Source organism: Bicyclus anynana, chromosome 13 (genome assembly GCF_947172395.1).
Source record: "Bicyclus anynana chromosome 13, ilBicAnyn1.1, whole genome shotgun sequence".
Taxonomy (NCBI): domain Eukaryota; kingdom Metazoa; phylum Arthropoda; class Insecta; order Lepidoptera; family Nymphalidae; genus Bicyclus; species Bicyclus anynana.
In genome coordinates this window covers 14,193,625-14,208,431 of record NC_069095.1, presented here as the reverse complement: position 1 = coordinate 14,208,431, position 14,807 = coordinate 14,193,625, and the positions used below count along the sequence as shown (strand labels likewise).

General features: G+C 41.6%; 1 protein-coding gene across 3 annotated transcripts; it reads left to right on the top strand.

The window, feature by feature from the left end:
- The first annotated feature begins 1,788 nt into the window (after window positions 1–1,788).
- Window positions 1,789–14,569, top strand: LOC128198698 (uncharacterized). Of its 3 annotated transcripts, XM_052885214.1 has the most exons (5): window positions 1,789–3,636; window positions 4,056–4,511; window positions 10,961–11,157; window positions 11,725–11,962; window positions 14,206–14,569. In XM_052885214.1, exons 1-5 carry the CDS (start codon window positions 3,634–3,636, stop codon window positions 14,542–14,544), a joined length of 1,233 nt encoding a protein of 410 aa, XP_052741174.1. In that variant the 5' UTR covers window positions 1,789–3,633; the 3' UTR covers window positions 14,545–14,569. The 3 variants fall into 3 exon arrangements, with proteins under 3 accessions (XP_052741174.1, XP_052741173.1, XP_052741172.1); XM_052885213.1 differs by having other exon boundaries at window positions 1,789–4,511; window positions 11,749–11,962; XM_052885212.1 differs by having other exon boundaries at window positions 1,789–4,511.
- The last annotated feature ends 238 nt before the right edge of the window (window positions 14,570–14,807 follow it).

Here is a 14,807-nt window from a genome sequence, read left to right as displayed (position 1 = left end):
AAAAGGATTCATTTAGAATCCTTTGTTTTAATAGAAATTTTTATGTTACCGCTTATGCGTTTTTCTACATTTGCTAGGTGACGGAGGGTATCATAATATGTTTTACCTTTTCGTTTGTTTCTAAGTTTTATGAAACCTGAAGTATGGTTATAAATTTTGCAAATAATAAACTGTATACATCCAGTAATACCTTTAGAAAACTTTGATGTATTCGGAAAAATAAGTTTCCTGCCTTTAACCTCTATACCAAAATGTACATGATGTTTTAATCTGACGCTTTCGTTCATCAGATTTTTACGCCATTGTTACAAAGTAATTAATTCACCCATTGGTTACAAATCTAGTTGGCCTATTCACTATTTTGGTCTTTATTATCAACCTATATCAATTGGAAAAATGTCATTTACATACTGTGGGATATTCACGAGTAAGCAATAAATGACATTTTTACATAGAAACTCAATTTTGTATATGTCAACTAGCAAACGTAAAAGATAGTGAGTCAGCCTGCAAGGGCTTTAGGACATTAGTCTCTTGTACATTGCTGATAAACACCCCGCGAGAGTGGATTATAATGATCATACAGGCAAGGCTGCGCAAGCGTTCCAAGCGATGGAATCTTAACATTTTTCATGCATTACCCTCGCGAGGGGTGGCGATCACACACACGACATCGACACAGGTATTTGAATAATTTATATTGTATGGGCCGGAGCACCCAAACCCACCGTGCACTTTTGAACTGGGGCCGCGGGTCACACCAAATGAAACACGGCTTGATCTCGATGGGTTGGGTTTATTTAATCAAACAATGTAGGTACCAATAACTGAGAACACCAACAATTTGGCAAACCGATGGCTTGCCTCATATACCCTAGTATGAACAAGTCATAGCGCGATCCAAAGTGTGAGTGGCGCCATCTAGTGCCACTGCACGTAAACAATATAGATAGATAAGATATTCGTATCCATACATCGTTGATAAACACCCTGCGAGGGTGGATTGTATTGATCATGCAAGCAAGGCTGTGCATGAACGTGTGCGCATTACAGATATGTATATTCCGTGTTGTATGTTCCACGCGATGGAACATTACTCTTCATGCATACGCCCGCGACGGTGGCGATCAAGGACACCGGTATTTCAATAATTTATATAAAGAGATAAACACCCCGCGAGGGTGGGTTGTAATTATCATGCAAGCATGGCTGTGCATGAGCGTTTGCGCATTGTATGTATATTCCGTGTTGTGTATTCTACGTGATGAAATTTCAACACTTTTCGTGCCTTGCCCTTGCGAGGGGCGGCGATCCTCAGTATTTGACTGGAAATACGTCTAGGAATGTTAACACTTTCTATAACCTCGTCCCCATGAGGGGCGGTAATCTATTAGTCCGGTATTTGACTGTGCAAATACGTCTAGGAATATTTAAACTTTCTATACCTTACTCAGTAAGTTGGTTTTGCAAATACGTCCAGGAACGTTAAAAAACTGTGTATACCTTGCCCCCGCGAGGGGCGGTAATCTATTAGACCTATATTTGACTGCAAATGTGTCCAGCGACGTTAACAGTGTCTACGCCTTGCCCCTGCGTGGGGTGGCGATTTATAAGGCCAGTAATTTACATCCAATCAAAATTCCTGTGCTAAATTCTGGCGGGATTTGTGAACCTTTTTTCAATGCCGGTTTGAATTGAAGTAACAATATGTTTGAGTAACTTCCAAAAACTCTTTGTCTAACTTGTCTTCGAGCATTCGTAATTTATGTACTCCTTTGAAACGAAAGCCACTGGCCACGCGTTCGTTTTGTAGTATATATGTTAGACAACATTCTATTGCTAGAACATTCAGTTTGGTTTCTGAGTTCACATTTTTAGGAAGCCCGCTGGGCCCCGCCACTTTTAATACTATTTTAACTGTTGAAAAATCACTACAAAGAAAATATTATTATATACATGCAAGTACGAAAACATTTGCAAAAAAGCAAGACTTTCAAACACATGAAGTAGTGATCCGAACGGAAAAACCGTTAAAATAATGATCACGTACTATTTTCAAATGAAATTTGAAATTTTACATTTACATTTTACATAATTTTACGTTAATTACATTAACGTTGTATGTAACAACGTAATAATTACAACGTAATAAAATATAAAGTACTCACAGCGAATTCACTTCACTTATTAAACTTTATCTTGCAATGTCGGGTACCAACTGTTTGCAAGATGTTGCTTCGACGGTAAACAAAACGCCAATGAGCTAAAGTCGCGCTCAGCGATTTACGAAACTTCCCGAGCCCGACACCGCCAGGTGGCGCCACATAGCCAGACGTGACGTCAATAAAAGTACGAAAACTGGTATGAAATCGACGGAAACGGAAATGCTACTCTCAATATAAAGCTTCCAGTTACGGTCAATATTTTAATAATAATTATAAGACATAATCAAGTATGGCCTCTTCAGTATGGCCTTATAGGTACCTACGACCCAGCGCCAGTTCTTGAAAATAGCAGTGCATTGTTATTATATACCTACAGGCTACAGGGTGTCCCGTAATTAATGGATAATACGAACCGAACGATTATCACTGACAGGTATATTGGTGCCGATAGACTGATTTAATGCTAGTCGCTCGGCCGGTGCGCCGTGCACACATTTCATACAAATCGGTTCAGTAGGTAAGCCGCGAAAAGGTAACAGACAAACAGACATACTCACTTTTGCATTTATAATATTAGTATGGATGAAAACTGTTTATATTTTATTATACCTACTAATGTTACATACTTACGGACTACTTATGAAATAAAAAAATTGATCATGTCGAGTAGGTACTTAGGCTTAGTTTACAACGTTTCAAAACGTGAAGTCGATCTGTTTGTAATAACTTTACTACCAGTGTCCAACAAACGTTCTCTACGATCCTGACGACGACGTAACGACCGACGGCGCTGGCCAAAGACGAGGTCCCCGATGATACTCTCAGACTCAGATGCTTCTGCGTTCAGGCTGATAAGGATCAGGCGATGCTTATGTGCTCGCCCACGACCCGGTGATACCGCTGAGGCCCCATTATGAGCCTAACGCACTTACACATCAGAAAAAGAACCACATCATATCAAAAATGACGTGGGTTCTTTTTCTGATTGTTTGATCCAATACACGCCTATGTACATATTCCTTATGCCGCATCTCGCACTGTTACAAATGGTTACATGTTACATCAGACGATACAGACAGATCCCGCTGACTGCCTACTCTTTATATTAATTTACTCTTTGCCACAGAGAAGACAGACAGAAGCTGCCAAGCGTTGACGCGTGCCACGTGGACATTTCGAATATTTATTTTTTATCATTATTTCTAAATTAAATTTACATCAAATTAATTAATGTTTCTAAACGGTAGTGTTTCTAGGGTCTATAGTTTCAAACTGTACTTTTCAACAAAGAAGAACATATCCGCGACGCAACGCGTTCTACCGCTGCCCGGGCTTCGCCCTCGCCACGGCCGCCCCCCGCCGCGCGCTGCTGCTGGCCGCGGGCGCGCTGCTGGCGGCGCTGCTGGCGGCGCTGCTGGGCGCCGCGGACGCCGCTGACGACGGCGCCGACAGCGACGACGCGCCCTTCATGGTGACGTACCGTCCCGCCGCAGACTGTGATTGGGTTGTTAACTTAAAGATAAGCTGGAAACTCAATATTAATATGGACACACTACACTGGTAAAATGCTCAATAGTATATATCAATATCAATATATCAATGTACAATATAGGAAAAAAAATACTTGCTTAAAATTGCTAATGCAGTCATTCTTGATGTTAAAAAAACCGGCCAAGTGCGAGTCGGAGTCGCGCAGCGAGAGGGGTTCTTACCAATGTTGGCGGCTGATCGGGGACGACGTTTAGTTCATCGAGCGAGTTCGAGCTTCGAATTGATCTCTCTCTGTTTGTCACGATAGTAACAGAAAGGTAGAGGTGAATTCCAAACTAAAAATCTGAATGAAAAATCCCGGAGAGTCGGGAGATGACGAGACCCGTCCGCTGCCCGCAGATGGTGCTGGTGCGCGGCTCGCGCGCGGGCGGGCGGCGCTGCGGCGCGGCGCTGGTGTCGCGGCGCACGGGTATCAGCACGGCGCGTTGCGCGGGCGGCGCTCGCGCGCTGTGGGCGCTGGCGGGCGCGGGCGCGGGCGCGGGCGCGCGGCGGGTGGCGCGCGTGGCGCTGGCGGACGCGGGCGGGCCCGACCCCGCGCGCGACGTGGCCGTGGTGGAGCTGGAGGCGCCCTTCGGCGCGGCGGCGCGCGTGCGCCCCATCCTGCTGGCGACGGGCGCGCCGCCGGCCGCCGCCCGTTGCCACGCCGTGCGCGCGCTGCCGGCGCCGGGCGGCGCGGAGCGCTACCGCGTGCTGAGCGTGCGGCGCGCGCCGGAGTCGCAGTGCGCGGCGCGAGTGGCGCGCTGGGCGGAGGCGCGCGAGAATGCGCTGTGTCTGACGGGCGGCGCGCTGTGCGAGGTGAGCCGCACGCCGGAGTCGCAGTGCGCGGTATTATGTGGAAAGTCCTCATCAATACAAATTAATCAAGCCCAATCACAAGGTAGCTACTGTAAACCGTTGAGGAGTTCCATTACCTGTCCTTCGTCTTCGGACTGGGGTCGTCGCAACCAGCTCAGTTTCGCTCCTAATCGCAAACAATGACGTTCAAGGGCAAGCTAGGGAAGCGGCCCCCGGTCGTCAAGCGGGGGGGGGGGGGGGGACTCCATCAGGACAGTGTCGGAGGCCGTCGTGCTGGGCGTCACGATCGGCTCGAGTCTCTCCTTTGCGCGGCATGCGTTGTCGATCGGGGAGCGCGCGGCGCGATGCTTCGGCAAGATGTCGAGAGTCTCGTCTTCCTGGCGCATCCTTACCAACCACGGAGCTTCCGTGGCTACGGTGACGTACGCTGCTGCGTGTTGGGCGGAAAGGGCAGAGCTGCACGCCGTGCGGACGACGCTCATCAGGAAGCAGTGATCCTCTCTCATCCTGTTGATTGTTTGAGACACACATATTTAATTTCTTAAAATGCACACAACTGAAAAGTTGGAGGTGCATGCCCCGGACTGGATTCGAACCCACACCCTCCGGAATCGGAGGCAGAGGTCATATCCACTGGGCTATCACGGCTCTCAGTATTTAATATCATTTATCATCTATAATACTACAGTATTTAATATCATTGTCTATTAGGATTTTATTTTTTTCACAATCGTAGTAAAAAGTAGAGTGTATGTATAAAAACCTAAATTACAATGGCTTTAGCCCTAAAACCATTGTAATTTAGTTTTTTATTTAGTGCCATAAAATACCTAATAATAATAAATAATAAAGCCTTTTATTTCCCGAAATATACACAGTTGTTAACAAATACATTACAATAATTTAAAAATAAAAGTACACATTTAAGAAGATATAATTCAACTAACTATAGAATGTCTCTTATTTCAGTGTGCCTTACGGCAAAGGCCTCCTCCAACTCCTTCCACTGTTTTCTGTCTGCCGCTATCCTCATCCAAAGGGGTCCTAAAATCATTTTTAGGTCATCCTCCCATCTTTTTGTTTTCCGACCTCTGCTCCTAGCACCATCCCTTGGATACCAAACTGTCACCTGTTTGCTCCATTTTTCTTTTGTGCAGCGGAGCATATGTCCAGTCCATCTCCATTTCTGTTGATCAATACGTGTCAGTATGTTTGTTAGTTTAGTTTTATGCCTGATATCTGTACTTCTGACTTTGTCTATTAATTTCAAACCTAGCATACTTCTTTCCATGCTTTTCTGACATCTTGCTAGTTTGTCCCTAAGGTGTTTTGTCAAAGCCCAGGTTTCGCAGCCGTAGGTAATGCAGGGTAGGATACAGGTATCGAAAGTCTTTTTCTTTATCTTAATGCCCAGTTCCTTACTTTTCATTATTTCCTTTACTTTTTCCACCCATTTGCCATTCTTTTGTCTATTTCTTTCTGCATTTGGTCATTTGGCGGTATTATCTGGCCTAGATACACATATTCATCTACGTATTCGAGTTTCTGTCCGTTGATGGTTATGTCTATGGGTATTGAGTTAATCATCATTTTAGTTAATGTAATGAGGCGATTGTGCACATCTTCCAAACAAATACTGATTTGCGGCGATTTTAATGTTGATATTCTAACAGAAAACTCAAAATCTGTTAGATTTCTTAACTTATTTAAATGTTTTGATTTGATGCATGTTTTTAACGAACCTACTAGGATAACCGCAACTTCAGGTACCTGTCTGGATAATATATTTTATAATTGTGTGCTTGAGAGAAAGAAGATAATAAATAAATTAAGCTCTGATCATAGTGGTCAAATATTTACTATCTTAAATAATAAAACCAATAGCAATCAATGGGTAAAGTGTAGGCCAATAACTGAAAGTAAATTAAAGCGATTCAAAAACACAATTATTTCTAAAATTCCAAGTCTTGCATTTGAGAATAATCATCCAGACATGCTCTTTGGTACACTTTTCAAGACAATAGACGGAGAGTTTAGTAAAACTTTTGACTTTAAACGCATTAGTGCTAGCCAAAAATTAAAGTTTAGCGAATGGGCTACTGTAGGCATCTATAAAAGTAGAGATAAATTGTACGAGTTGTACGAGGAAAAACAATATACTCAAACGCGAACTTATTTAGATTATGTAAAAAGTTACTCAAAAATTTTCAAACGTGTTTGTATTCTTGCGTAATCGTTACACATCAAACAGAAAATAATTGAGTCTGAGAACAAGATACAAACCACCTGGAATATAATTAATAGAGAATCAGGAAAAATCAAACCGCGGGATATCAGTTTTGAATTAATTGTCAATGACAAAAAGGTAAACACTGATATCGAGGTTGTTAATGCCTTTGAAGATTTTTTCCAGAATGTTCCTATCTTGTTAACTGATTCACTAGATTCGTCTGCTACGGAAGCCCAGAGACTATTAAGAGGCAATGTTAAAGAGTGCAACGTTCTTTTTGAATTTCACCACATAACTGTATCAGACATTAAAAAATCTTTCAATTTGTTAAAATTAAAAAGAACCGGAGATCTGTGGGGCATGTCAGTGAAAGTAATATCTAATATAATTGATGTCATTGCTCCCTACTTAGCCATTATTTTTAATGAATGTGTGGACTTAGGTATTTTTCCGAACGTAATGAAGCATGGCAAATTGATACCACTTTTTAAATTAGGAGACAAATCAGATCTTAATAATTATAGACCGATTACAATATTGCCAACACTTAGCAAGGTCTTTGAAAAAATCATATTAAATCAACTTTTATGTCATTTTAATTTAAATAACTTGTTTCATCCTGAACAGTATGGTTTTACAAAAGGTCGCAATACAACTGATGCAGGGGCTAAACTTTTAAAACATATTTATGAAGCATGGGAAGGTTCTAAGAATGCTATTGGTGTGTTCTGTGATCTGTCCAAGGCGTTCGATTGTGTTGACCATAACACCCTTCTACTCAAGTTAAGCCACTATGGCATCAAAAGTGTTGCACTCGATCTCATTGCCTCTTATCTCAGTGATAGAACACAAAAGGTATGCATAAATGATATAAAGTCGCACGGTTCCACTACCATAATGGGCGTCCCACAGGGTTCAATTCTGGGTCCTTTTCTATTTTTAGTGTACATAAACGATTTACCATACCATGTTAGCGGCATATGTGAGATTGTACTGTTTGCTGATGACACATCCTTAATTTTTAAGTCCGACAGAAATAAAGATAACTCTGACGACGTAAACTGTGCCATATCGCATGTGTCGCATTGGTTCACTGCAAATAATCTACTTTTGAATGCCAAGAAAACTAAATGTATTGAGTTTTCATTGCCAAATGTTAAAAAATTAGATAAGTCTATAACGATCGATGGTGAAACACTGGAAATGGAGAGTTCCACAGTTTTCCTGGGAGTGACCTTGGATTGTAAACTTCAGTGGGGTGCTCATATAGAAAAACTGTCTGGTAAACTTAGCTCAGCGGCATTTGCCGTGAGAAAAATAAGACAGTTTACTGATGTTGATACAGCTAGGCTTGTTTATTTTGCGTACTTTCACAGCGTAATGTCTTACGGTATTTTATTGTGGGGCAAAATACAATCTATATTTGTACTTCAAAAAAGAGCAATTCGAGCAATATATCAATTAAAATCACACGAGTCCCTTCGTCAAAAGTTTAAAGAAATAGGTATACTAACAGTAGCCTGTCAATATATATATAACAGTATAGTATATGTAAGACAAAATATTAATTTGTACAAACGAAAAGGAGATTTAAACCCACGTCTTACTAGACACGGGCATAAGTTAGTTATTTCTGCATATCGTCTCCAAAGAGTAAAAAAATCTTTTGTAGGTTTGGGTGTACTCTTCTATAACAAGATCCCCAAGACTGTGATGGACCTGCCAATGCATAGCTTTAAGCAATGTGTTAAAAAACATTTACTTAGTCGAGGGTACTACAACATTGATGAGTTCCTTAATGATAAAGATGCTTGGAGGCCGTTGGATCAGCTTCCACCTTCACACAGAAAGTAAAACTATAAGAAATGTAAACAGTAATTGTTATCAATTGTAAATTGTAATACTGTATGACTTTTTCAAAAGAGCAACTGTTTAGTTTCTTGCCGGTATCTTCTCAGCAGAACCTGCCTTCCGAACCGGTGGTAGAATCTTAACAAATTGTCGACTGACGTGTCAAAAGTGCTTGTAAACTGAGCCTACTTGAAATAAATGTTTTTTGATTTGATTTGATTTGATTTTGATAAATGTTTTTGTTGTATTCATTGTATTTTTGTATGAGCTGTTTGACTGTATGACTGTATGTATGTGATCGATTGTACTAAAGTTTTTCCTGAACCCTGCCTGTTCCACAGGTTGATTCTCGTCAAGTGTGAGTGATATTCTGTCCAGGATCACTTTAGCGAAAACTTTGTATACATTTGAGATAAGTGAGATTGGTCTATAATTTCCTATGTCGTCTTTAGGACCTTTCTTATGTAGGAGTATTATGTGTGATTCTGCCTATTGCTTTGGAATGCTGCCGGTATATAGAGTTTCGTTGAAAATCTTTGTTAATATTGGGCTTGATTCTTCAATTGACCCTCTCATAAGTTCGTTTGTGATTCTGTCTGGACCAGGAGCTTTTTCCATCTTTTGGCTTTTTATAGATTTTTCTACTTCCGTTGCTAATAATTCAGGTATAACTTACTTGTATATTATTTTGTTCACTATATGGAAATAGTATTTTTGACTCTTTTGGACTTTGTTGTTTGTACAGTAAGCGATAATAGTATGTTGCTATATTTTGGATTTCGCTACGAGAAGTAGTTGGCAAATTATTGTGTCTTAACTTTGGAATCCATTATTTTCCCCGTTCTCGCAGTTCCTTAAGTACTTTTTTCGTACCTCCCGTTCTGCTAATGTGCTTTTCCAGGGTTTTGATTCTTTTATTTTGCCTGTCTTTCCTCATACTTTCGCGAATTTGTTTACTGAGGTTAGATATTTCTTTTTGGTTTTCTTTCTTATACTTTTTCTTTATTAAATTTCTTCTGTCTTCAATTAGTTTTAAAGATTTTTCACTTAGATATGTTTCTTGGCTTTTGTTTGTTTGTATACTTGCCTGTTTTCTGAGCTTGTTTTCTACCTTATTATATTTTTCGCTTAGTTCCATATCTGAAGTAACTTCTTGCATTAGGTCTTCTGTGGTGTCGTTTGAGGTCCTTTTTTCAGCAATTTTTTGTAAGTAGTTCGTTAAGATTGCTTTTGGTCTAGGTTTTTTTGTACCGCTTTCAGTTAGGCAGCTGTGTACCATACGATGGTTAGTATTAAAGTTTAGGTTTTGTATTATTCCTGTGTCACTAAATGAACGAACTCTATTTGTAATTATGTTGTCGATTTCGTTTCTAGTTTTTCCATCTGGAGACATCCACGTCCATTTACTTTTAGGGTTTTTGCGGAACACGGAATTAAGAATTGTCAGGTTTTTCTCTAGCAGTTTTTCTCCGTTTTTGCTTCTTTTACCATTTCCATATTTCCCTATTATATGTTCTTCTCCGGGTAGTTGAACGCCGACTCGAGCGTTAAAGTCACCCATCAGCATTATATTGTTTTCTAAATATTTTTCAATAATTTCACTCAGTTTGTAAAATATATCTATGTCCATTTTTGTTGCTTGCTCTGTCGGCGAGTCGACTTGGATAACTGTCCATTTGTTCGAATTAATGTTTATATGAATTGCAGCTATTCTAGCGGATATGCCTTCAAAACCAATAATCTGGCTTTTAAGGTTTAGCTTTACCAAAAATCCTACTCCTCTTTGTCCAGCGATTTCGCCTTTGTGGTACATAATAAACTGTCTTCTCTCTTCTATTTCTTCCCCTAGTCTTCGCATCTCGCTTATGCCCAAAATGTCCCACTTGATGTTTTAATAGCTAACTCTAGCTCTCCCAAACTGGAGCTTTCTGGTGTTCTCAGGGTTCGGGTGTTTAGTGTAGATGGGTATAAACTACTTGGTTTTGTATTGGATTGAGTTGGCAGATTTGTTGGAGGGTGGTGGTCGACTTCCCCCACGGTGACCGGGCCGGCTTGGGGGGTATAAAATACCTAGTATAATTAATAGAATGGGTATTTTAAGCACCTTGTGTAGCAATCTACTATTATTTTTTTTTTGTCTGTCTGTCCTGAAAAATTACCTTTATGTAATTACGGTTTTATTCTCCGGGAACGGCAATGTGTTAGCTAGAGTTATGTAGCTGCAACACAATATATATTTTTTTGAATTGAGATCCACTTTCACAGTGGATCTCAATTCAGCAATTTGAAAGACATTTCGAATATCATTCAAAAGCATTGCGGTTTTATGAAATAATAAATGTTCGCTTCACACTCCTTGTTTTCGTAGCGTGACTTGGGCGGTGGCGTCGTTTGCGACGGCAAGCTGTGCGGCGTGCTGAGCGCGGTGGGCGGCGCGGGCGCGGAGGCGGGCGCGGGCGCGGGCGCGGGCGCGGGCGCGGGCTGCGGCGACACGTTTGCGGCGCAGAGCGTGGCGCGCTGGCGGCGCTTCCTGCACTGCGCGCACACGCTGCGCCAGTGCGGCCGGTACGTGCGAGCGCACGCCGAGCTGCGGTTCCGAGTGCGCTAGCGTAAAGGCTTGTTCGGACTACGTTAGTAGTTTAGTCGAGTAGCGTAAAATTTTGCTGCTAAACGTGTCTGAACACCAAAAGTTTAGCCGAGTAGGCTAGTAAATAGTTTAGTCGAGTCAATCCATCTTACTCTATTTTAACAGGCGAGTAGCGCCTCCCACCACGCTACCAAACTCACTGGTTCACTACTAAACTAAGTCCGAACCTGGCGAATTAGCAGAGTTCATTAGTTGCTCCTAAAATCATAAAATGACGTTTCGCTGGAGCGGAGAAACAATCCGTCGTCCATTTTCGTACCCATAGCTTCTTTTTATTAATCACACAAATTTCCTCATCCACTTCTTTTATAATAGTCATTGTGGTTAGCTTTTTGTTTATTTACTTTATTGCGTTGTAGGTTGTTGCATCTTGCAAACCACCACTCACTTGTGTACTGTACTCGAACAAAGTGCGTACGATTTTTGTGCAGTAGCAAGTAGATTAGTACGCCACTCGACTAAAACGCTAAAGTAGTCCAAACTAGGCTTTACAGTGTCGTGTCCGGCAGCGGAGCGTGCGCCGCACTCTGCGTCGAGCGCCGCCTGCTGCCCGGCGAGCCGCCCGACGAGCCGCGCGCCGTCGCCCCCGTCGCCGCCGGCGCCGACGCGCGCGCTCGGAGCCCGGCGCCGACGTCGGCCGCCGGGACGCGCGCTCTGTTCGTCGCCGAGCGCGCGCCGGGACTGCTGTCGCCCGAGTTCGAGCCGAACCGCGCAGATTTCCAGGTAGATATTGTATTCCCGTCGAGGCTGACGTATTATATTCGGATTCTATCTACACTACAGTAAGAGAGCAGAGATGTTACCATATACCATAACCTACCCAGGAGTATGAAAAATAATTGTACCAAAACTCCGTCGAGTAGTTTTAGTTTCTACTAGCGGACGCCCGCGACTTTTAACTACCCCTACCCTGCCCTACCCTACTCCTTCCCTACACTACCCTACCCTTCCCATTAAGACTGCACACGCGACGGAAGCTTAAAAATTAAGTAACTTCTCCCGTTTTCCCAACGTTTCCCTTCACTGCTCTGCTCCTATTGATCGTAGCGTGATGAAAAGTATACTATAACCTGCCCAGGAGTATGAAGAATAATTGTACCAAGTTTCGTTAAAATAAGTCGAGTAGTTTTTGTTTCTATAAAGAACATAAAGACAGACAGACAGACAGACAAAAATTTTACTGATTGCATTTTTGGCATCAGTATCGACCACTAATCACCCCCTGATAGTTATTTTGGAAATATGTTTCATGTACAGAATTGACCTCTCTACAGATTTATTATAAGTATAGATAACGAACATACAGACAAACAGACAGACAAAAATTTTACTGATTGCATTTTTAGCATACGTATCGATCACCAGGTAATCACCCCTGTAATTTTGGAAATATAATTCATGTACAGAATTGACCTATACTTATAATTCAACTTTAGAAACATATAATGATAATTATTTCACATAAATGTGATAGTAGTAATAAAAGCTTGATTGTGTTTCTATAAATAAAATATAATTGTTATTTACAATATTTTACATTAAATTATTAAATTAAATACTAAACTAAAACTTACCTATAAATAAAATATAAAAACAACATTCAACGCTATTATTTACATTTAGTTTATATTTTAATAAAAATTTTAATATTTTGCTGTTAAGTCAATAATAATATATCGAATATTTCAAATGTGACAATGTCATGAAAAAAAAAAAAGTAAATTACCAAAAAGAAATAATATTAAAGAGGTTTTCTTTTTACAAACATATTCAGATTAAGTCGATTTCGTCTCGTCGACCGACGTGAGATCGATAAAATAGCGATATTTTAAAGAATTTATTTATGAACAATTAATAAAATACAGCATGTACTAACAAGTGATACGTAATTCCATCTGCATTTTTAAAATTTCGCGTGTTATTTAGGCATTTTTTAAAATCCACACACCTTTCGATTTCTACACGACATCGCACCGGAACGCTAAATTGCTTGGCGGTATGGTTTTGCCGGTAGCCAGACCTGGAACAATTAAGAAAATCTCATTCGATCCAGCCGGGGATCAAACCCAGGACCAGTAAATCCACCGTGCATACCACTGCGCTACGGAGGCCGTCAAACGTTTTATTTGTTTATTAAATAAAAAAATCTCTCTCCTGACACCACTTCGGTTCCGAATCCGCCTTCGGTTTCAATAAAAATACCTCCATTACATCCCTGTAAGAAAGTAAAAATACCTCCGTTACATCGCTGTAAGAGAGTAGAAATACCTCCGTTACATCGCTGTAAGAGAGTAGAAATACCTCCGTTACATCGCTGTAAGAGAGTAGAAATACCTCCGTTACATCGCTGTAAGAGAGTAGAAATACCTCCGTTACATCGCTGTAAGAGAGTAGAAATACCTCCGTTACATCGCTGTAAGAGAGTAGAAATACCTCCGTTACATCGCTGTAAGAGAGTAGAAATACCTCCGTTACATCGCTGTAAGAGAGTAGAAATACCTCCGTTACATCGCTGTAAGAGAGTAGAAATACCTCCGTTACATCGCTGTAAGAGAGTAGAAATACCTCCGTTACATCGCTGTAAGAGAGTAGAAATACCTCCGTTACATCGCTGTAAGAGAGTAGAAATACCTCCGTTACATCGCTGTAAGAGAGTAGAAATACCTCCGTTACATCAGACAGAGTAGAAATCAGGTGTCTACTGTCTGTACACAACTTGAACAAAATTAACTTTAATTGAATTGGGTAGTTTATAAATGAGAGAGAAAACAGAATTATCATTATCATTATCATTAACAACCCATATTCGTCTCACTGTTGAGCACGAGTCTCCTCTCTTGAAAAAAAAAAGAAGAGGATGAGAATAGGATTTCAAAGTTTACATAAATCTTCACGCGGATGAAGTCGCGGGCGTTAGCCAGTAGAACAATATTGTTGAATTATATTGTTGAAGTATATTGTTGAAGGCTGGCGAATACGGCGACAACGCGCTCGACTACGCGGGAGACGACGTGCCGCCGCCGTCGCGCACGCCGCCGCCTCCGCTTCCGCCTCCGCCTCCGCTGCACTCGCTCCCGCCGCCGTCGCCGCGCCCTCCTGCGCGCCCGCCGCTCCGCCTGGAGGCGCGCGTCGCACCGGCCGCTTCCACGCTCGCGCGCGCGCACGCGCCCGTGCACTCGCCCGCGCCCGCGCCCGCGCCCTCGTCCCCGCCGGTCGCCGCCGCCGCGTCCGCTCGCCTCTCGCGCTTCCTGCGCACACTCTGCTGCTCTCTACCCTGCTGGATCTCTTTAATATTTTTATTTTAAAAAATAAAATAAATCATGCAACAGACTATTCGTTTTTTTAAAGCTTACTAAACTAATCAATAGAATGAATATAACCTATCGAGCCTATAGATATCTATACTAATATTATAAAGAGGTAAAGTTTGTAAGTTTTTTGAAAGGGGTAATCTTCGGAACTACTGATTCGATTTCAAAAATTCTTTCACCAGTAGAATGCTACGTTATCGGGGAGTGCTATATACTTTATATAGGTATGATATATATTAGTAGAGTTATCATAGATA